Source organism: Girardinichthys multiradiatus, chromosome 1 (genome assembly GCF_021462225.1).
Source record: "Girardinichthys multiradiatus isolate DD_20200921_A chromosome 1, DD_fGirMul_XY1, whole genome shotgun sequence".
NCBI lineage: Eukaryota > Metazoa > Chordata > Actinopteri > Cyprinodontiformes > Goodeidae > Girardinichthys > Girardinichthys multiradiatus.
The window spans coordinates 6577216-6599314 of NC_061794.1; the positions used below are offsets into that span (position 1 = coordinate 6577216).

The window sequence follows — 22099 nt, forward strand, 5'->3', positions numbered from 1 at the left end:
TATTCAGAATACAAAGGAAGGGTTTAGCAATACCATTTGTATGGATACCAGCACATATTGAATTGAAAGAAAATGAAATGGCAGATAGCTAAGAACTACTCAAAGCCATATAACCTTTGCTGTTTGTATTAGTAAATCAGAGGCCAGGAGTATTATCGAACAAAAATTTAAGAAATAATGGCAAAACAGGTGAGATAGGGAAAGTAAAGGGAGATGAGTTTTATAGTATTAAAAAGTCAGTTGCAGAAATAAGAACTGGAAGAAGAAATATTTCTGCAACTGACTTAAAATACAAAAACATAATACGGGAATACAATAGAACCTGTTATATTAGATTGTCAGCAATATAAAATTGAAAAAGATTAATGAGGAGAGAATTTGAGACAATTAAAGGAATGTTTAAAATAATATATTACAAAGGAAAGCAAAGGAAGCAAATAGATACAAATTAGTATAAGATTTTTAAAAAGAACTAAATCATTTAACAGAACTTGGTTATATAGATATGAATCCATCAAAAACCACACTCCATACCACTTGGTGTCGGTAATGTACACATCAAGTTTTTTGCCAGCCGCCAACAAACACAAAGAAAAAGAAGGCCTGGATTCTTATCATTTCTCACCAACTCCCATGTTGCTGCTGAAGATAATCCACAGCATGATGCTGCCACCAACATGCTTCACCATGGCAATGGTGATATGTGTACCATTATGTTTCCAATAGAAATAGTGTTGTGTATGAAGACCAAAAAAGTGGCATTTTGCCTCCTCTGTGGATGTCCAAAGTTATCATGTAAATTGGCTGTTTTTTGGGGGGTTTTTTGGATAAGCATGCATCTTTTTTCTTCCATTTCATACTTTTGCACCACATAGTGGTGCTCGAACACGCACAATCACTAATAAATACACTAAACTTTGTGGCTGTGACATAACAAAGTGTGGAAAAGTTCTCTGGGTATGAATACTTTTGTAGGGCATTATAGGTCCAACTTGTGCATTATTTGTTGCTCATTCCCTCCTTCTCCCTTTTTCTCTGTATTCTCTCAGTGACTTGTACAACTTCTACCACTATTTCTACATGTTAACCAACGTGCTGTTCTATGTCAGCTCCGCCATCAACCCCATCCTCTACAACCTGGCGTCAGCTACCTACCGCCAGGTCTTCTTCCGCATGCTGCGGTACTTCTTCATGCCCTGTCGCCACACGCCCAGGAGACAGCCCCACCCCCTGACCCGGCGCTCCATCAGCATTTCCAGCAACCACACCAACTCCACCAACATCATCAAAGAAACGATGTACTGAATGAGCCAATATCATAGCACTATCTGGTGCTGTCTTGTGGTTACAGGAAGAAACGTCTCTTTAATGTTGGGTAACGGTGCTTGTTGTGGAACTGTGCTGATCATCATTCGTCCTGGTAAATCAAGTGCCCACCCAGAGACCACTGTAATTTGACTGCAGACACTCTGTCTTGTAACTTCATCCAGCATTGCATGAAGTTGTGCCAAAAACGTGATACCATAAAACAGAAGGAAAGAAGTACATGGACATTTCCAGACAGTAGAAAACTAGCATAGACATTTCATAGATGTTTAACTGACTGGTTCAATCATTCAGTAAAGTGAACATTTTGTTCATATAGTGTTAAGTACAAAACTCCTAAAGTTGTTTCTCTATAAACATGGCCTTCAACCATACTTTCAATGTAGCAGTAGCCATGGTTTAACCATGTTTATGTCTTATCTTTGAGCTTCAGTGGATAAACCTGACTTTGATGTTAGATGAATAAAAGCAGGGTAAAGGGTGTATATTACTCTGTAATTCAAGCAGACATCTGTAGAGGAAAACCTTTCATTATGAACCTTTAACCATCCTGCATGTGTTGGTTTTGGTCAAGCTAAAATGTGTTGCCCAGACTGCATCTAGCAGGAGGTCCTTGTTGTACAGCCCACCCTCTGATATCCATGGAGGTTTGTTAATACGCCCACTGGGAGAATGGTTATTTCTGACAATACATTTTAATATTCATACTAGCCTTTTCAAAACCTTGAGAAAAACATGGCCAGAAGAGAAGAGGTTTTTATTAATTATTGTATTTCTCCATAACTATGGCAAATATTATACACTTGCTGGAAATAAAGTCATTTCTTACCACAGGTGTCTGTATTTGTTGAAAGAAATAATTTATCAAGTGAAGGACTTCTTGTAGCGCACTCCAGGCAGCTGCTGCTGAGACACTCAGAGTTCTGGGGATTCAGTGGGTCCTTTTGGAGCAAAACAAAGATTTGGAAACAATTTGTGCTACTTTGCAGCAAATGCACATAAGGAGAGAGATCCACCGAAATCTTCAGACTTTTTTTTTAGTTTTGTTTTTCTAACACACCAGCAGCATGTTTGACACAGAACAATAAGCAGAGAGCATTGCTTATGTGAAAAGTGCCATTATTACAGTGTGGCTTAAGATCAGACAAACATTCTCCCACTTTTCATTAAGACCCTTATAAAGGATTCATGAAACGTTAACATTCATGTTATTTAAGTTGTAACAATTTAGAAATAATAAATGTTTGGCATGAGGCTAATATAAGACAGTGTTAAGTACACTGTTTCAGAATCATCATTTGTCAGTGATCAAGTCACTTATAACCCATCTCGCCATTGACTAATTCCTGCTTGTAAATGGTTTATAAAGTGCTTAAATCTTAATTAAACATAATTTAAAAACAATTTGGGACATTAATAGTAGTTTCATTGTAAAATGCTACCAAACATTCTGTTGTTTTCCATTCTAAGTAGCACATCTTAGCATTTTTTTGCTACATGGTCTTACACAAACTCCCTCCACAAACCACAAAGGGATATGTCAATAAACGTCTTATTAGAAATTATGAGTTGGTAATTTTTTATTTCCTACTACATTTTAACATAAGTATAAACCCCTTCAACTTGTTGCTTTTTTTTTGTTTTTTTCAGTTGAAAACTTAACCCAGTGTCCTGGATCAAATCCACAATCCTACTCTGTTGAGTTAAATCAGTGCACACATACTTGATCCACAGCTGGGATTGTAAATAACCCAAACTGGGCGTTATTTTACCCCAGCAGTTTAAAGAGTGCATAATCTAATCAGTAAAAAACAATAGACATCTACGTGAAAACCATAGCCGTTGTTTCTGTTTAGACCTTTTTGTCATGCACATTTTACAGAAATTCAATTTGATTGAGATCTGAGGAATTTGGAGGCCAAGTCAACACCTCAAACCTGCTGTGCTCATCAAAACAATCCTGAATAGTTTTAGCTTTCTGGCAGGGTGTATTCTGTACCACTTTTTTTCATGAAACTTTTTTCTATGAGAGTGGGCCCATGGTATTTAACAGTGCCTTGATAGTTGGTATGCATCACAATAATATCCACATGGACTACAATTCCCAAGGTTTCTTAGCAGAACACGACCATGACACAACAACAACTTTAGGAACAAAATTGTTACTCGCTGTAGAAAATATCCCAACCATTAACACGTAGGGACCTTACCTGTCAGTGGTTATAATTTATGTCTAATCAGTGTGATATATGACCTTGTATATAAAAATGAATAGATAACTTGATCTTAACTTGTCTTTTATGTATTTTTTTTTTCAGATGTCACTAGTTAAAACCAGGCAGAATGGCATCTCATGTAGACATCAAGGTAACTTTGCACAGTCAAAGCTGGGGCAGACAGTACCATTTCCATTATGGAAATGGTACTATCATGGACATATCTATCAGTTTGTTTGTACTCACAGATGACGCAAAAACAATAATAATTAACTTTTTTAAATAAATATTTCATTAAGGATTTTACAGGAGTCCAATACTGAATGTAATTGCTGTGCATAGGGCTGCCATCTCAGAATATCATGGTCATTTTCTCCAGAGGAGCCAACATAGCAGTAAATTGTAAAAAGTGGATTGGAACGATGATTAACTTCATTCATGCAGAACAAATTTGATCATGAGCACTAACTAAATTCAAAGATGGGAACTGCATCATAAAATAATAGCGTTCAGCAATGTTAATCAAAAAGAAACTAGGTTTATGGTTCTCTGTCCAAAGCGAACTTGCTGTTTATGTTACCAATGTCCTGATGCACTTCTGCTAATTTTACAGTTTCCTCGTAATTTTTCATTCTATGTTCTCCACACAGAATACAGGATATAACTTCAATTTGCCATTTTAACAGGGTCTGGGGCCATGCTTCTTAGCCTGAATAAAAAGACCCTCCTTTGAGCACTACAAGTTGGTGGTCAGTCCTAAACAGGAGAAGGTCAGGTGTTTTGGTCTGTTGTCCACTGGTGATGGAAAGATGAAGCAGGAGATGGATATACAAATTGGGGCCTCATCTGCAGTAATGTGAATGCTTCTCCAGTCTGCCTTGGAGAAGAAAGAGCTGAACCAAAATGGGAAGCTCTCGATTTACAGATCTACGTTCCTACCCTCACCTGTGGTCATAGTTATGGATCATGACTGAGAGAACAAAATCCTCGATACAAGCAGCTGAAATGACCTTCTTCTGATGGGTGGCTAGATTGAACCTTGAAGATAGAGGAAGGAGATCTATCATCCAGGGGGAACTCAGAATAGTACTGCTCCGCTTTGAAGGCAGTCAATTTATCTGGCTGAGGCATCTGGTCTGGGTACCAGCTGGACACTTTTCTTTGCAGGTTCTCTGGACACATCCTACTTGGGTGAAATGGATGGATGGATGGATGGATGGACGGATGGACGGACGGACGGACAGATTGAGGTTTTCTCCTACTTTTAGCAGCTTTAGTGATTGCTTTTTCTATAGCAGATAGCTCAATATTTCACCTCATAAAGATGGTGGTGACAGAATTCATCTTGTTATGATAGTCATAAAATGTGCTTATATAAAATATATTCTTTGGAAATCTCAATTGGTTTATTCTCCTAATGCCAAATTCCTATTTGTTTCTACAGTGCTTTTATTCTTTCTCTCACCAGCTTAGATTTGCCATTTGTCTGCAGCAAACACGTAAACTGTTTGCGGTTGGTTTGTTTTGGTTGAACCTTTACCTTCCAAGTTTTCAGTTTGGAAATCTAACCTCAGCACCGTCACAGAATGTCTGCAGCGACATGATGGACTTAAGCCGGTTGTGTTCACAAATTCCTGTTAATCCAGTATGCACACATACAGGAAGCAAATCCTATTCACTGAAACCCCTGACCAGAGTCACATATTGCATGGTTTGCTTTTTTCATGCTACCAAGTTCCTCGTAGCAGGAATTTGTGAGAGTTAATCAGCTGAGGGTGGAGACAGTCCAATGGTTAGCATTAGCTTAGAAGTTTAAGGTTCAGGCTTTAGATTAAACAACCTCAGTTCATGTCTTGACAGAGGGAGACAACATAAATAAGCATAAAATGTGGTGATTGGAGAACTAAAATACTGATTTTATTATATATTATATTATGCATTTTACCTCCTCAGTGGAAGTCCAAAGTTTTCATGTAAATTGGCTGTTTTTTGGGGGGTTTTTTAAAGCTTGCCTACACAGCCAGCCTGTCAGTTTTAATACAATTCCATGTCTTGGTAGATTTGCAGTTGGGCTGAACTCCTTCCATTTTAAGATGATGGACCTCAACTTATTGGGAGGCTTCAGAAGATAATGGTTTGCCCTGGATTTTATTTGGGCATCTCAGAGCAAGGGGAGCTTATTACAAACACCCTGTGCAATTTTTTTTTTTCACTGTTAAATTTTACATTTTTGGATAAGCATGCATCTTTTTGCTTCCATTTCAATATTTTTTTCAAAAATAAAAAAGCATCAATGGACAACAGAGCTCTGGAATTTGGAAAAAAAAAAACCCCGCTTCTGTAGAAAGTAAGAAATTAAAGAATATTAAACAAAACCTACAGAAAAGGCCTTGTTTATGATTTTTTTCTGGTTTTAATGTAACAACGTTAAACCAAAGACTTTAGGAACTCATGCAGCAACATTTGAATCCAACATTTCAAGCCTAAAACCTGATAATCTTAAGATTCATGGAAATATGTTTACATGTGCACGGAATTAGTGATAACCCAAATCCTGCATGGTTACTGATAAAACAATCTGCCAGGATTTTACCAAAAAAAGGGCCTAAAGAAAGATTATTATTTATATTATTATATAATATTATTATTATATCATTTATATATTGTTATTATTATTTACATATTATATATTATTATTATTATTTAATTTCTAAAATAAAATAATTATTTTTTTTATGTAAACTACAGAGAGAATAATATATTTGTGTTATTTATATTGCATTGATAAAATGAAACAAATACTCCTGCTTGGCATTAGAATTGTGACATCACTGTTACTTTTATAAAGCCCCTTGGTTTTTTCTGCATGTTTGTTCTCCAAAACAAGAAAAGTTGGTCTGTAATTTGCTAGTTATGTCTGTCTCTTTATTGTTTTACAGCAATAATGTTAAGTGTTGTCTCTATTGTTGGTGGCTGTGTGGAGCCTCTTCCTTCAAAGTTTACAGTTTGGAAATCTAACCTCAGCACCGTGCTCACATTCCATTGTGCATTCATGTCAACAGCAACATTATTAACTTAACCAGGTTGGGTTGTGTTGACGGGTTACTGCTAAACCCTGGCTGCACACATTGAAGAATCAAATCCTCTTCCCTGAAACCCCCACCCAGTGTTATATATGGATGATTTGCTTTTTCCATGCTACCAAGTTCCTGGCAGCAGTAACTAAGGACCCACTCTACCAGAGCAGAGGCAGTGGACCCATGACTTTACTACTTCTTTCATAAACTCATCTGGTTTGTCCACCATGTAAAAAAAAAAAAAGAAAACTCATAAAACTTGACTAAAAATTTATTAAAATAGTAAATAAAAAAAATAAAAAAAATCTTGTTTAAAGTCTATTTTAACAAGTTGGTGAAGGAAAGTCAGTGACAGCTCATCTCTCGAAGTCACTAAATGACATCATCATCTATATAGCATTGTTATCCAAATATGCTTGTTTGTGATGGATGCTTGTAGGAATAATGTTGCTGGAGAGATCAAAAGTGGATTACAAAAAACAATCATAATATAAATACTTTCTGTCTCTTCCAACCCTGGATCCCTCCACCTTTACAGGGCTTGGGAACAGCATAATCAACCCACAGGAGAAACTCTGGTGGAGTTAAGTCTGGTTTAGTTTTTATCATCCCCTCAGGAGCCTGCAACAAGTCACAGTAAAACCAAAATACTGGCGGATTTGCACAGCAGGGAATTATTTGCGGTCTGGATTAGAGGGGTGAACATCTACTCTCGCTGTAGCAGGGAGGGACTGCAGCTGTGAGTGCTTTGGGGTGGTGGGGGATGGGGTATAGGAGTGATTTGGATGGGGTCAGCTTTCTATCAACAAAAAACATATGCATAGAAGTATTTCTCAAATGTAAGTCAGTAGGATTGGTATTTTTTCCTCATATTCAAATCACACATAGCATCGTGGCTCATGAGTGTGCAAGCCACACACGGAGGCTTTGGTCCTTGACGCAGCAGTACCAGGTCCGAGTCCCGACATCGAGACCTGTGCTGGATGTCTTCCTCCTTTATCCATCCTGCTTCCTGTCTGCTTACCTTCGAAAAATAACAAAAATAAAGCCATTAGTGTCACAAAAAATAATCTTTAAAAAATCTAGAAAATCACACATAGTTGGGAAATCTGCCTTTGATCTGTGAGGATACAAATTTAAATTGTACAACATTTCAATAATATAAACACAAATGGATGTTGATTCTTTGCTTTGAACATGATTTCACAAGTGTGAATAAACTTGGTATCCCACAAGGTATCCCACAATGCATTGTGCCACCAGTAGTGGTAAATGGAGAAGGTGAGTGCAGAAATGTATCAATTTTATACCACAAAAAAGTATTTTAAGATGATTTTAGGCAAGAAAGTAGACCTCAAAACTTCATCTGCACAGTTTCTGCATAATCTGAAATGTGCTCTGGAGTTTTTGGCTGTGTCTTTTGTTCCGTGCATAATGACCGTGACCTCATGACATAATTTTGACATTTTATTCACGCATGTGGATTTGTATTCAAAGCAACAAAAAAAAAAATCCACATCTATAAATTTGTATATCTGTATTTTTTAAACGTTCCCACAGGTCATTTGCAGATTTCCCAATTGTGAGTGTTCACTGTAAGACAAAAAAAATACAAATCTTAAATTTTAAAATTTGTTTTATGTTCAAATTCAGTGATCGGTGCTCTTTATATTTCCATAGTAAATGATTGTAATTTAAATAATTAAGAAAGTTTCTGGCACTGTGATTGAAGACATTCAAATGTATGTGTCTATGACTCCCACACACTTCCTGTAGAGCTTTGAACTGAACAGTGCTGTTTTTTACATGATTTACATGATTTTTATACATTTTCCCTCCAAGCCAGGAACTTTAAAGCAGCTGTAATTATAATGTAAAATTTCCTTTCAACATTTCAGATACATTGAGCTTTTTGACTACATAAGCATTGCAGTTTGTTAATGAGAGACAGAGAAAGATTTCATCTTCTTCATGCCATCTGTACTTGAACAGGCTGAATGGATTCAGCCATTAAAAAGGAAGTACGCCTCAGTTGAAATTAGAAATTACAAAATAAGAGCATACATGCAAAAATATAATTGCTTATGGTTTGGAGCCAAAATTGATATTGAAATATATATTCAAGTGATTGTACAGGTAAGCAAGTTCACGTTAGTGTGGCTAGAAAACAGTTATTGTAATATTTACCTTAGGTCATTCTTTTGACTCAGCCCAATATGTCCCCAACCTGGACTGTTTTTATGTTTTAGGTTCTTGGCATTGCTGATATATACAGCTGTGAACTGCCAAAATCTGAGCCCATATAATGTTTCCTATTCTGTAGTTATCAGTGATAATAGTTACTTGTTGTGCCACATATTGTTAGACAGAGGTCTATTTTTCCAAACATCTGTTTCTATTTTTTTTTTTTTTTTTATAAAAACCTCAGCCGTAGATCAGATTGCATCCGCTCCTATTGAAACCTCCAAAGAACTAACCTATTTAATTTTACAGTAAATCCAAATTGCTCTGTTAAGAGGAGTATTCTGTTCTAAACTTGCAGAACGTCTACTGGGTTAAAAGTTTCTGTCATGACCCTAACAATCGTTTAATATCAGCTTTCCTCAAATGTATATAATAAAAATTTATATGACAATATTCTGAATTTTTCACAAAGTTACCCTCGCTTGTCCCTGCCAGTCTCTCCTGCTGAAATACTATATTGAGAAGGTTTTTACCTACCCACAGAGTGCTCATTTGTGCACACACTACTTAGCAGAGAAGTGTTTGACCTTTTCTAAAGTACAGTCATTGCATTTAATAGCTGTATACTCGGAAAAAGAAAATGCCAGTCACAATGCAAATGGATGACCAGTGTCTTAATGGAGCTGTATAAGCTTTGGAATAGTAGTTTGAGTTTTTATTTGAGGCCTGTAATTAAATCCTTCATCTGAGCATGGAGGCAGCAGTTTGCGTCCATTCTGATTCTTAAAAGAACAATAGCGCTGTTTCTGAGATGAAGTCCTGCCTCATCAACAGGTGGTACCCGAATTAAGCAGAAGAGCAGTTCCTGTTACCGGCTGTAAAAATGATCAAACAACATCAAGGCAGTGATGTGCCCAAATAATCTTTTATGGTCTGTATATATTGTCAAATGTAGTATCGGAAAAAAGAGAGTTTGTGGGGCTGAAAACATAGTTAAATTATCAGAATTTTAACATCTATACTGGAAGGTGACTGTATTGTTAAAAAGATATTAGAGTGGATGAATGAAGAGAAAGGTTGGTTTTCATGAATATGGTTAAAAGACTTCAAATTATTTGCTGAGCCAGTCTTCTGATAGTCCAAATTGAACCTCAAAGCACAGATATCTAGTTGTTATTACATTTATAGATATTTATTTATACTGAATAAACAAAGCTCTTTTTCCTCATTACCTGACCTCAAGTTGGACTGAACTCTACTGTTTAGGTCAGTTAGAATTAACTGCACGCAGCGATTCTGATTGCTTAGAATAGACAAAAACTTTCCAAATGTTCTCAGCAAAAAGAATGGGACATGGGTCAATCTTTTTTCAAAAGCTTGCTTTATTTAGCCAGGTTTAATGAAGTCTCCTCTTGACTAAATGCCAATGCATGTGTGGTCCTATAAAGCCAAGTCAAGTACTTTGTAATATGTAACTTTTTGCATTTAAGAATATTTGAATTTGTCTGCATATATTTAATAATGTATAAAAAAAATAACCTGTAAAAACTAGAAACAATGTACCTACCTGTATCAATGGTTTGTACTATTGTTGAATTGCGGTCAAGAGCCTTACAAAATTATTCGAAGTGCCACAAATGTGCCAGCGCCACACTTTGGACACCCCTGCTTTATACAATTTATAAATGTGTAAAAAAAAATGCAATGGCTTTATAAACCTCCTGTAGGGTAATTCACATCATTTAAGTTAAATGATGCACATAAATAGAAGTGTTTCAAGGCAACACTTCAAACACACTTCTTCCTGTGAAATTATGGAAAAATCTGAAGAAATCAGCCAAGATTTCAGGAGGAGAAATGTGGACCTCCTCAAGTCTGGATCATCGTTGAGTACAGTTTCCAGATGCATGAAGAATATACCACAGTACTGACCAGAAGGGCTGAACGGTAAACACGGGTTAGCGTACAGTGGGGTATCAAGAAATAATATTTCCTCAGTATTGCTTTTTATAAATGCAATTAAAAACTGCCGCTCAGTCATGCTAACATCAGTTCAAATGTGTTCAGTTTATTTTTGTGTCCTTCCTTTTCATTCTTCCTCTGTTCTACTAATCCTGCTCTGTAAGCTGTCAGTGCATACTGCAGCTCATTTTGACATTATTTAACGACGTTTCATTTGTCAAAAGATATATGGTATACTGCACTTTTGTGGGAAAACTTTGGATATTTAATGGAGAAAAAGCCAGAGCACTTTCTTTCAGGCTCAGTGTCAGCTGAGTGTCTGTGTGCACGTAGGCAGCAGAGACAGTTCAGCTCTGTGATGAACAGTATTGGTAATTTTGGCTTACTAGTCTCCCTTGGCTTTAAACTTGACTATGCCAACTTCAACTTCACTCTCTACTTAAGGATATTAACTGAAGGCTTAAGTTCCAACCCTTAAAACTAATGGGTTTGTACTCCTTTCTAAGACCATTTTGGGGGTAAATAAATAATTAAAATTTGTATAGCTCTTTATACTGACCACTCAAAACGCTTTACACTATGCATTTACAAACACACTCACACGTTCATACAGCAATATGCAGATCAGTGGTAAATGTAGAGTTAAGTCCTTCGCCCAGGGACACACCAACATGTGAAAGGAGGAAGCTGGAATAGACTTTACTGAAAGATCAAAAGTGATGTTCTTAGCATAGTGGTGAGGTAACTCCCTTATGGTCCAGATTTTAAATAGGTGACATTAATTTATTTTGATTTTATGGTTATAAAAAAAATCTGCAATGAGTGGATGTTTGTATCCAAGACAACTTCAACTATTAGTATTTGCCAGTTATTTAGTAGTACCGTGGGTTTTCAACTTGATGTTAATAAGAGGGTTAAAATTTACTGTAGTTAAAAACATAGTCTAAATGCAGCAGTGTTTGGTCAACATTTTCTTTTTTGTAAATGAAACAATTAAATACGTGAAAGAGAGCATTGCTTTTGAAAATTCAGTCATTATAAAATACACTTTGTTTGAGCAAAGACAACAGGAGTGAATAAAACTGATGCTAGGCAGTGGGACAATCCATTCACTATTTTGTGAATGTTGTCAGGGCCTATTTCTGTAACCTTTTTTTTAACCACATAAATTAAGATAAATAAACGAGAACTAGTTGTGAACCTTATTCAAAGTATTTAGGTGGTGAACTATGAATATGATTTAATTCTCAACTGTAAACAATCAGTCCGTCTTTATTGACAGAACTTCACTAAATTACTAAACCTAACTCTATGAAAACATAATGAAGGAGCTGTCGGACAAGAAGGGAAAAGAAAAACAGCACAAGCTAAATCTGACATTTAAAAAAAATGTCAATGTGTGGCAGAAATAAAATGGTGGTACAGAGAGAAAAACAGGAATAAGTTTAAGCAAAGCTGACTGGATATTACAGAAAGCCTGTAAATCACAGAGATAAAAAAGTGACGCCTTGTGTCCTTCTGTGTGCGCTCCATTCACATTTTAGTGTGGATATTTAGCTGGAAAGGTTGCAGGCAGGCCAAGAGTAGGACATTAACTGAGCTAGGCCCCAGTAGGCAAAAGGTTTCAGTAAGGGGGACATATACAACAAAAAGAAAATTGGACGGCAGCCTTCATCTTAAACTGTAAGCCTTTCTATTCCCCCCGTGAGTTCGCTTCGTTCATCCTGGTCGGTGTTTACATCCCGCCGCAAGCTAACGTGCAGGTCGCACAGCGCATGCTCGCCGACCAGATACTGAGTGTGGAGCGGACCAACCCGGACTCCTTAGTTATCGTCGTTGGTGACTTTAACAAAGGTAATCTGACCCACGAACTCCCCAAATATAGACAGTTTATAAAATGTCCGACCAGAGAGGACAACATTCTGGATCACTGTTACACCACCATCAGAGACGCTTATCACGCCGTCCCACGTGCTGCACTGGGCCAATCCGACCACATCATGGTCCACCTGATTCCTGCATACAGGCAGAAACTAAAGCTCTGCAAACCTGTTGTGAGGACGACAAGGAAGTGGAGCAGTGAGGCTGTGGAGAATCTCCAGGCATGTTTAGGCTGTACAGACTGGGATGTGTTCAGGACTACTACCAACAGTCTGGACGAGTACACAGAGGCTGTGACTTCCTACATCAGCTTCTGTGAGGACAGCTGTGTACCATCATACACCAGGGTGAGTTACAACAACGACAAACCCTGGTTCACAGCTAAACTCAGAAGGTTAAGACTGGATAAGGAAAAGGCCTTCAGGAGTGGGGACAAAGACATATACAGAGAGGCAAAGTACAAGTTTGGCAAGGCAGTGAAAGAGGCCAAACGACTGTACTCTGAGAAGCTCCAAAACCAGTTCTCAGCCAACGACTCTGCGTCTGTCTGGAAAGGGCTCAAGCAAATCACCAACTACAAGCCGAAAGCCCCCCACTCCATCAACGACCGACGCCTCGCCAACGACCTGAACGAGTTCTACTGCCGCTTTGAAAGACAAAGGGACAGTCCTGCAACCATCTCCCACGACGCCCCCCAACAGCTGCAGCCACAATCCACCACCCCCATCTCTCCAACCTCAAGAGGGGCCTTGGCACCTCCAACCCCCACCCTGAAGTCCCCCCCCACCAGCCCCCTACCCACGCCGAGGACGGCTCTTTCCATCCAGGAGAAGGACGTCAACAAACTCTTCAGGAGACAGAACCCCCGGAAAGCTGCTGGTCCGGATTCTGTCTCACCAGCCAGCCTGAAGCACTGCGCTGATCAGCTGTCTCCAGTCTTCACAGACATTTTTAACACCTCACTGGAGACATGTCATGTGCCAGCCTGCTTCAAGTCCTCCACCATCGTCCCTGTTCCCAAGAAGCCAAGGACCACAGGGCTTAATGACTTCAGACCCGTCGCCCTGACCTCTGTGGTGATGAAGTCCTTTGAGCGCCTTGTGCTCTCACACCTAAAAGACATCACCGACCCCCTCCTTGACCCCCTGCAGTTTGCCTACAGAGCCAACAGGTCTGTAGATGATGCAGTCAACCTGGTCCTTCACTTCATCCTCCGGCACCTGGACTCCACAGGAACCTACGCCAGGATCCTGTTTGTGGATTTCAGCTCTGCCTTCAACACCATCGTCCCAGTTCTGCTACAGGAGAAGCTCTCCCAGCTGAGTGTGCCCGACTCCACCTGCAGGTGGATCACTAACTTCCTGTCTGACAGGAAGCAGCGCGTGAGGCTGGGGAAGCACGTCTCTGACTCCCTGACCATCAGCACCGGTTCCCCCCAAGGCTGTGTTCTCTCTCCTCTGCTCTTCTCCCTGTACACCAACAGCTGCACCTCCAGTCACCAGTCTGTCAAGCTTCTGAAGTTTGCGGACGACACCACCCTGATCGGACTCATCTCTGATGGTGACGAGTCCGCGTACAGATGGGAGGTGAACCATCTGTTGGACTGGTGCAGCCAGAACAACCTTGAGCTCAACGCTCTAAAGACAGTGGAGATGGTTGTGAACTTCAGGCAGAACCCAGCCCCACCTGCCCCCATCACCCTCTGTGACTCCACAATTGACACTGTGGAATCTTTCCGCTTCCTGGGAACCATCATCTCCCAGGATCTCAAGTGGGAGCCAAACATCAGCTCCCTCATCAAGAAAGCCCAGCAGAGGATGTTCTTCCTGCGGCAGCTAAAGAAATTCAACCTGCCAAAGACTATGATGGTGCACTTCTACACAGCCATCATTGAGTCCATCCTCACCTCCTCCATCACCATCTGGTACGCCGCTGCTACAGCCAAGGATAAGGGCAGGCTGCAGCGTGTCATTCGGTCTGCTGAGAAGGTGATTGGCTGCAGTCTACTGTCGCTCCAGGAACTGTACACCTCCAGGACCCTGAAGCGGGCAGGGAAGATTCTGGCTGATCCCTCCCACCCCGGTCACAGACTCTTTGAGACTCTCCCCTCTGGCAGGAGGCTGCGGTCCATCCGGACCAAAACCTCACGCCACAAGAACAGTTTTTTCCCATCTGCCACCAGCCTGGTTAACAAAGCCCGGGAACCACCCTGACACTGTCCCTTTCCCCCACACCCCCCCTTTTTTTGCTGACAGGACACTTGTAACTTGTAACTCTATGTGTTACATTAACGCTCAGCATGGACTCCTGCTTTACTTGCACAATGATCACCTGCACTGTTGTATTGCTCTTGCATCTTATACTGCTCTATATTTACTCTCACTCACTTAAAACTGTGCACATATATTTATATGATATTGTAGATATGTTTATACTGTTTAATTTGTATTGTATTGCACCGACTACGCCAAAACAAATTCCTTGTATGTCCAAAAACGTACTTGGCAATAAAGCTTTTCTGATTCTGATTCTGAAACAAGGCATTTCCTGTTCAGACTGGATGAGGCCATGATGCTGAGAAGCTAATTTCTAATAAAAACAGCCTTTACAGGTGAAGCGTTGGTTCCATAATGATATTGTTCTGTTAATAACTTTTTGTTTCATTGCTTAACTGATTATGAATTGTTTAGATGCTTTGTTCCATGATGTGATTTCCATGAATAAAACTGCGGTTATGTTTTATGTCTTCTATCTGGAAAACTTAGGCTACAAATCTGTTAGAAAGCCTCAAAATAAACTCCAAATAACATGCAGTAGTTGCGCAACATCACATGACTGAATATGCAATACTGAATACCCCAGTGGCTTTTTAGGAAGGCTGAACAGTGATAAAAAATGGATGTGGCCCACCCTTAATGTCCACCATCAGAAATAACTCATATGACTCAAATTCAGGAAGGAGATGTCTTCTGTGTCACAGAGATAAACAGGTTTTGTTGCATATCTCGAATTTTTTTTAAATAAAAGCCATTTTGAATTGTAATTAATCTTGTTAAAAGTAGCGTGACAGGGCTGAGTATGGCAGAACAAAAAATCACACCTACTATCAATCCGTAAAATGGATTGCTTCAGTTTTCTTCAACATTGATCTGTACATTACAAGCACAATGTACGGATGTACATTGTGCTTGTAATGCACAATGGCCACGTTAAAGGCACAGACAATACCCTGTTTCAGGATGAATATAATTTCCATTGTTATATTTCAAGATTCCAGATTCTTTATTGTCATTATGTAGCGATAATGAAAATTAACTGAGACCTAATATGAGTCATTTCTGTGAGCTTTCTAAATGTTAGCAGTAAGTTATTTTAGTTTCAAATGGCACAAGGTCATCTCCTCATTTCTGAGATTATTCAGACATAGTTAATAAATCAGGAATTTGTTTTTTATTATTACTTTAGGTACAGTTAGATGGATATGGATAGAGCTGGAGATAATTCTTAATTCCTTATTTTTTCCCAGCAACTCTGCTACATTCACCAAGTTTTTCCTTATATTTAAATAGAATTAGCCAGACCACGACCTCTCTTACTAACAGAAGGATTACTATTAAAGTTGTAAAACATTAATAAAATGTTAACTCATGTAACTAATGTTTTATTTATCGTGTTTTATTTTTTCTTATTGCTTATATTTTTAAATGAAGCTGAAGCATATTAACTAATTTAAAACACATTAAGTTTCCCAATAAAAACAAAAGAAAATCAACCTTTTTAAGGACCTTCCATATCTTCATATTTTCCTTTATTACCATCTGGAATGACTTCTCTGTCACCATTGGAAGAGCAGAAGACTGACAAACGTTTAACAACAAAGTAGGATCATTTTAAAAGTACTGAAGATAAGGTTTCAGGCAGCCCAGAGACAGAAGTTACAGTGTGAGTTAAAGCGATTGAACTGTTGTTTGCAATGAAGAAAAAATGAGCTAGAGTGTAGACAATTTGCAGAGACAGACAGAAACAAAATGGCTGCTCAAAATGTAAACAATAATGAAAAATTAAAACCAGATAAAAGTCGGTCAGTTTTTATGTGTTATTTTTCCATTTTGTTACTCAGAATGTTCAAACCTGCCTTTATGCCTAATATAAATAAGTGAAACTTATAAAATGTTGTCCAGATAAGGTCCATTGGACAATTATTGATGTACCTGTTAAACCTGTGTGAAAATCATTAAAGATTCAGTAGGGAGTTCTGAAAAAACCTGGACTTGGCCTGAAAATTTGAACAAGCACACCTTACAGGTCCCTCCCCCTTGCTGTCTGCTGTGCTACAGCCCTCCCTGCACACCTCCTCCCCCACAGCGGAGCCTGCTGTGGACGTGCAGCTTGCTTTTTGTCATTGCTCTTCTTCTGTTTACCTGTCTTTGTTTTCTGAGCAGGTGCCACTCAAGAAATAGGCAGTTTTCCTTTAACTTTCAGGTATTTCTACACCATTACCACAGCTGCAGCACACTGGCGATCTTTAGCTTGAACGACGGTAAGCACTGTGCGGGTAAGGGGTGTGAGCAGTGTGTACACGAGCGGTTATAGAATTGCGGTTAAATATAACAAGATAATTACATACTACCACTGTACTGACAGATGAAAACAGAGATTGATTTGTATTTAAAAAAAATAATATGATCAATACAATAACACGAACCTGCATAAAATGTGATGAAAGGTCCTGGGCCTATTTTTTTATTTGGAGGAGGATGGGTAACTCGTCAGATAGCTCAATTAGAAAATGCCGGACTTATAACCATAGAGTCACAACTTTGAGGCCAGCTGCTGTCATTGCTTTGTTTGGATGCTAATCAGTCTCAGCTGAAACAGGTCAGCATTTAGACTTCTAATAAATGTCTTAAATAAAAATAAAAAAGTTAACATTTCAACCAAATTTCTTCCTAATGTAGTCTAGTTGTCTTTCAACCATTTAGATATTGTTTAGATGTATTTTTGACAAAAAATGCTAGGAAGCTGTTTGTGTCAGTTATGGTTGAACAATGTGTTTCATGCTGAACTATCAGGTTCTGTTACGAATGGTATATCAAGTTTGGTTCTCATGATATCCCAGAGATATCTTGCTGACACGGTGCTGTTTATGTGTTACAAGGACACATAAACAGTGAATTTACTGCAAATGGAAATTGATACTGCCACAGTATAAAGGAGAATCTAAGTCAAAGATGTCAAACTACAGTTCATAAAGGTCAGTGTCCTAAGACATGTAGATGTGGTGCAGTCCTGCTAAGCACCCAAGTATTTAATTTAGATATGATGAAGCAGAGACGCATCTAAACACTGCAGGACTTGAATTTACCATCCATGATCTAAATTTTTAATCCATTATTGGTGGACTTCTGTCCAGATCCAAACTGATCAAGTAGATTCATGTAGCCTTCAGCATGTCCAGGCCAATTAGGAAAGGCATAAAGAGGAGTGGATCCCCTGAGGCAGAAAACAGATTGCTCTTACTAGCTGAGTGGTAATTGGACCTCTTATTCTTTGTGTTGCTACATACAGGGGATGGACAATGAAACTGAAACACCTGTCATTTTAGTGTGGGAGGTTTCATGGGTAAATTGGACCAGCCTGGTAGCCAGTCTTCATTGATTGCACATTGCACCAGTAAGAGCAGAGTGTGAAGGTTCAATTAGCAGGGTAAGAGCACAGTTTTGCTCAAAATATTGAAATGCACACAACATTAAGGGTGACATACCAGAGTTCAAAAGAGGACAAATTGTTGGTGCAAGTCTTGCTGGCACATCTGTGACCAAGACAGCAAGTCTTTGTGATGTATCAAGAGCCACGGTATCCAGGGTAATGTCAGCATACCACCAAGAAGGACGAACCACATCCAACAGGATTAACTGTGGATGCAAGAGGAAGCTGTCTGAAAGGGATGTTCGGGTGCTAACCCGTATTTTATTCAAAAAACATAAAACCACGGCTGCCCAAATCATGTCAGAATTAAATGTGCACCTCAACCCTCCTGTTTCCACCAGAATTGTCCGTCGGGACCTCCACGGGGTCAATATACACGTCCGGGCTGCTATAGCCAAACCTTTGGTCACACATGCCAATGCCAAACGTCGGTTTCAATGGTGCAAGGAGTGCAAATCTTGGGTTGTGGACAATGTGAAACATGTATTGTTCTCTGATGAGTCCACCTTTACTGTTTTCCCCACATCCGGGAGAGTTACGGTGTGGAGAAGCCCCAAAGACGTGTACCACCCAGATTGTTGCATGCCCAGAATGAAGCATGGGGGTGGATCAGTGATGGTTTGGGCTGCCATATCATGGCATTCCCTTGGCCCAATACTTGTGCTAGATGGGCGCGTCACTGCCAAGGACTACCGAACAATTCTTGAGGATCATGTGCATCCAATGGTTCAAACATTGTATCCTGAAGGCGGTGCCGTGTATCAGGATGACAATGCACCAATACACACAGCAAGACTGGTGAAAGATTGGTTTGATGAACATGAAAGTGAAGTTGAACATCTCCCATGGCCTGCACAGTCACCAGATCTAAATATTATTGAGCCACTTTGGGGTGTTTTGGAGGAGCGAGTCAAGAAATGTTTTCCTCCACCAGTATCACATAGTGACCTGGCCACTATCCTGCAAGAAGAATGGCTTAAAATCCCTCTGACCACTGTGCAGGACTTGTATATGTCATTCCCAAGATGAATTGACACTGTATTGTCCGCAAAAGGAGGCCCTACACCATACTAACAAATTATTGTGGTCTAAAACCAGGTGTTTCAGTTTCATTGTCCAACCCCTGTATGTTCTCTAGCATATTTCAGTTTTCAGTTCCGTTTTATTTATTTATATAGCGCCAATTCACAACAAATGTTGTCTCAAGGCACTTCACAACAGTCAGGTACATACATTCCAATTAATCCTAACCATTGAACAGTGCAGTCGGAGTTAGCTTTTTATTCAAATTGGATAAAAAGTTTTTCTATCTAAGGAAACCCAGCAGATTGCATCCAGTCAGTGACTTGCAGCATTCCCTCCTCCCGGATGAGCATGTAGAGACAGTGGACAGTTACTGGCGTTGACCTTGCAGCAATCCCTCATACTGAGCATGCATGTAGCGACAGCAGAGAGGAAAAACTCCCTTTTAACAGGAAGAAACCTCCAGCAGAACCAGGCTCAGTGTGAGCGGCCATCTGCCACGGCCGACTGGGGGTTTGAGAGAACAGAGCAGAGACACAAAAAGAACACAGAAGCACTGATCCAAGAGTAGTTTCTATGGGAAGGAAAAGTAAATGTTAATGGATGTAGCTCCTTTAGTCGTTTCACATAGAAAGAAAGAACAGATAAACTCTGAGCCAGTTTTCAAGGTTAGAGTCTGAAAGAGAGAACATAGACTTTGTTACAGTTAAGCTCAGTCAATCGCCATGTCTAGGAGAGAGAAAGGGTTAAACACTGAAAGACAGGGCTATGTGGATCATCGGTAGAGGGTGAGCATTAAGTTGTTGCCAACAGAAACTCGGACGATTCCCCTCTCCAGAAAGGTGACACAGGTAGACACAGAGCCAGGCCAGGCGTAGCTTCTAGGAAGAGAAAAGAGAGAGAACAAAGTTAAAAGCTGAAAAAACAGCAAATAATGCAAAATTGGAGAGTAGTGTAAGAATGTAGCGAATAGGGTGAAAGTGGTCGTTATGTCTTCCAGCAGCCTAAGCCTATAACAGCATAGCTACACAGATAGTTTCAGTTCAGATTATTTAGTTAAACGGCGCTTATTTACAACAATGTCGTCTCAAGGAACCCCACAAAGGGTCCCACTGATGGTCATTGTTATACTAAAAACCACAAGGATTGGGATACCTCTCTCTGTCAGACTGATTATAACCATTGGAAAAGAGAAGGGGTCATACAGGTAGCAGAAATGGAGGGTGTGTTTGCACCTCAACCATAACTGAGCCGGTTTAGGCTAAACCTGACTCTCCCTTACTCCAACCAACAGGGAGGGAGGAAGGTTCCCCCCTGATAAACTAAGCCACTCTAACTATAAGCTTTATCAAAAAGGAAAGTTTTAAGCCTAGCCTTAAAAGTACACAGGGTGTCTGCCTCACGGACTAAAGCTGGGAGCTGTTTCCACAGGAGAGGACCCTGATAACTAAAGGATCTGCATCCCATTCTACTTCTAGAGACTCTAGGAACCACCAGTAAACCTGCAGTGTGAGAACAAAGTGCCCTGTTAGGAACATATGGAACCATCAAATCTCTGATGTATGATGGAGCTAGATCATTAAAGGCTTTATATGTGAGGAGGATAATTTTAAATTCTATTCAAAATTTAACAGGGAGCCAATGAAGGGAATAGGGAATAGGAGAAATATGATCTCTCTTTTTAATTTTCATCAGAACTCTTGCTGCAGCATTCTGAATCAGCTAAAGGCTTTTAACTGCATTTTGTGGACATCCTGATAGTAAAGAATTACAATAGTCCAGCCTTGAAGTAACAAATGCATGGACTAGTTTTTCAGCGTCCCTCCTGGATAGGATATTTCTAATTTTGGCAATTTTCCGGAGATGAAAGAAGGAAATCCTAGAAACCTGTTTAATATAGGATTTAAATGACATGTCCCTGTCAAAAATAACACCAATGGTTTTTTACTTTATTACTGGAGGTAAATTTAATGCCATCCAGCTTAAGTGATTGACTAAGCAGTTTCTTTTTTAAAGACTCCGGTCCAAAGACGACAACTTCTGTCTTGTCTGAATTTAGAAGCAAAAAATTTAAAGTCATCCAAGTTTTTATATCTTCAAGACATGCTTGTAGTCTATCTAACTGGTTGGGCTCATCAGGATTTATGGATAAGTAAAGCTGAGTATCATCAGCGTAACAATGAAAATTTATCCCATGCTGCCTGATAATTTGACCTATTGGAAGCATATATATAGTAAGGAGAATTGGCCCAAGTACTGAACCCTGTGGTACTCAACAATTAACCCTGGAGTTTAAAGATGATTTATCATTTACATGAACAAACTGGAATCTGTCAGACAGATAAGATTTAAACCAGCCTAGTGCTGTTCCCCTGATCCCTACAGCATATTCCAGCCTTTTTAAGAGAATATTATGGTCGACTGTATCAAATGCAGCACTGAGATCTAACAGAACCAGAACAGACACAAGTCCTTTATCTGAGGCCATAAGAATATCATTAGTGACTTTCAGCAGAGCTGTTTCAGTGCTATGATGAGCCCTGAAACTTGACTGAAACTCTTCAAACAGGTCATTGCTGTGTAAATGCTCACACATTTGATTAGCAACTATTTTCTCAAGAATTTTAGATAAGAATGGAAGATTGGATATAGGTCTGTAATTTTTCAAGTCATCTTGATCAAGCGAAGGTTTCTTAAGTAAAGGTTTAATTACAGCTAACT

The 22099-nt window shown here is 39.3% G+C and overlaps 1 protein-coding gene across 2 annotated transcripts in view; it reads left to right on the forward strand.

Annotated features, from left to right (window-relative positions):
* ntsr1 (neurotensin receptor 1 (high affinity)) overlaps window positions 1–2226 on the forward strand; it is a 95313-nt gene extending 93087 nt beyond the window's left edge. Inside the window, exon 4 of one of the 2 annotated variants that reach the window (XM_047352036.1) lies at window positions 1050–2226. In XM_047352036.1, coding sequence (XP_047207992.1) covers window positions 1050–1305 — 256 coding nt within the window. In that variant the 3' untranslated portion in view covers window positions 1306–2226. The remainder of the gene's footprint in view (window positions 1–1049) is intronic. The other variant, XM_047352115.1, reaches the window with a different exon arrangement.
* Window positions 2227–22099: the final 19873 nt, after the last annotated feature.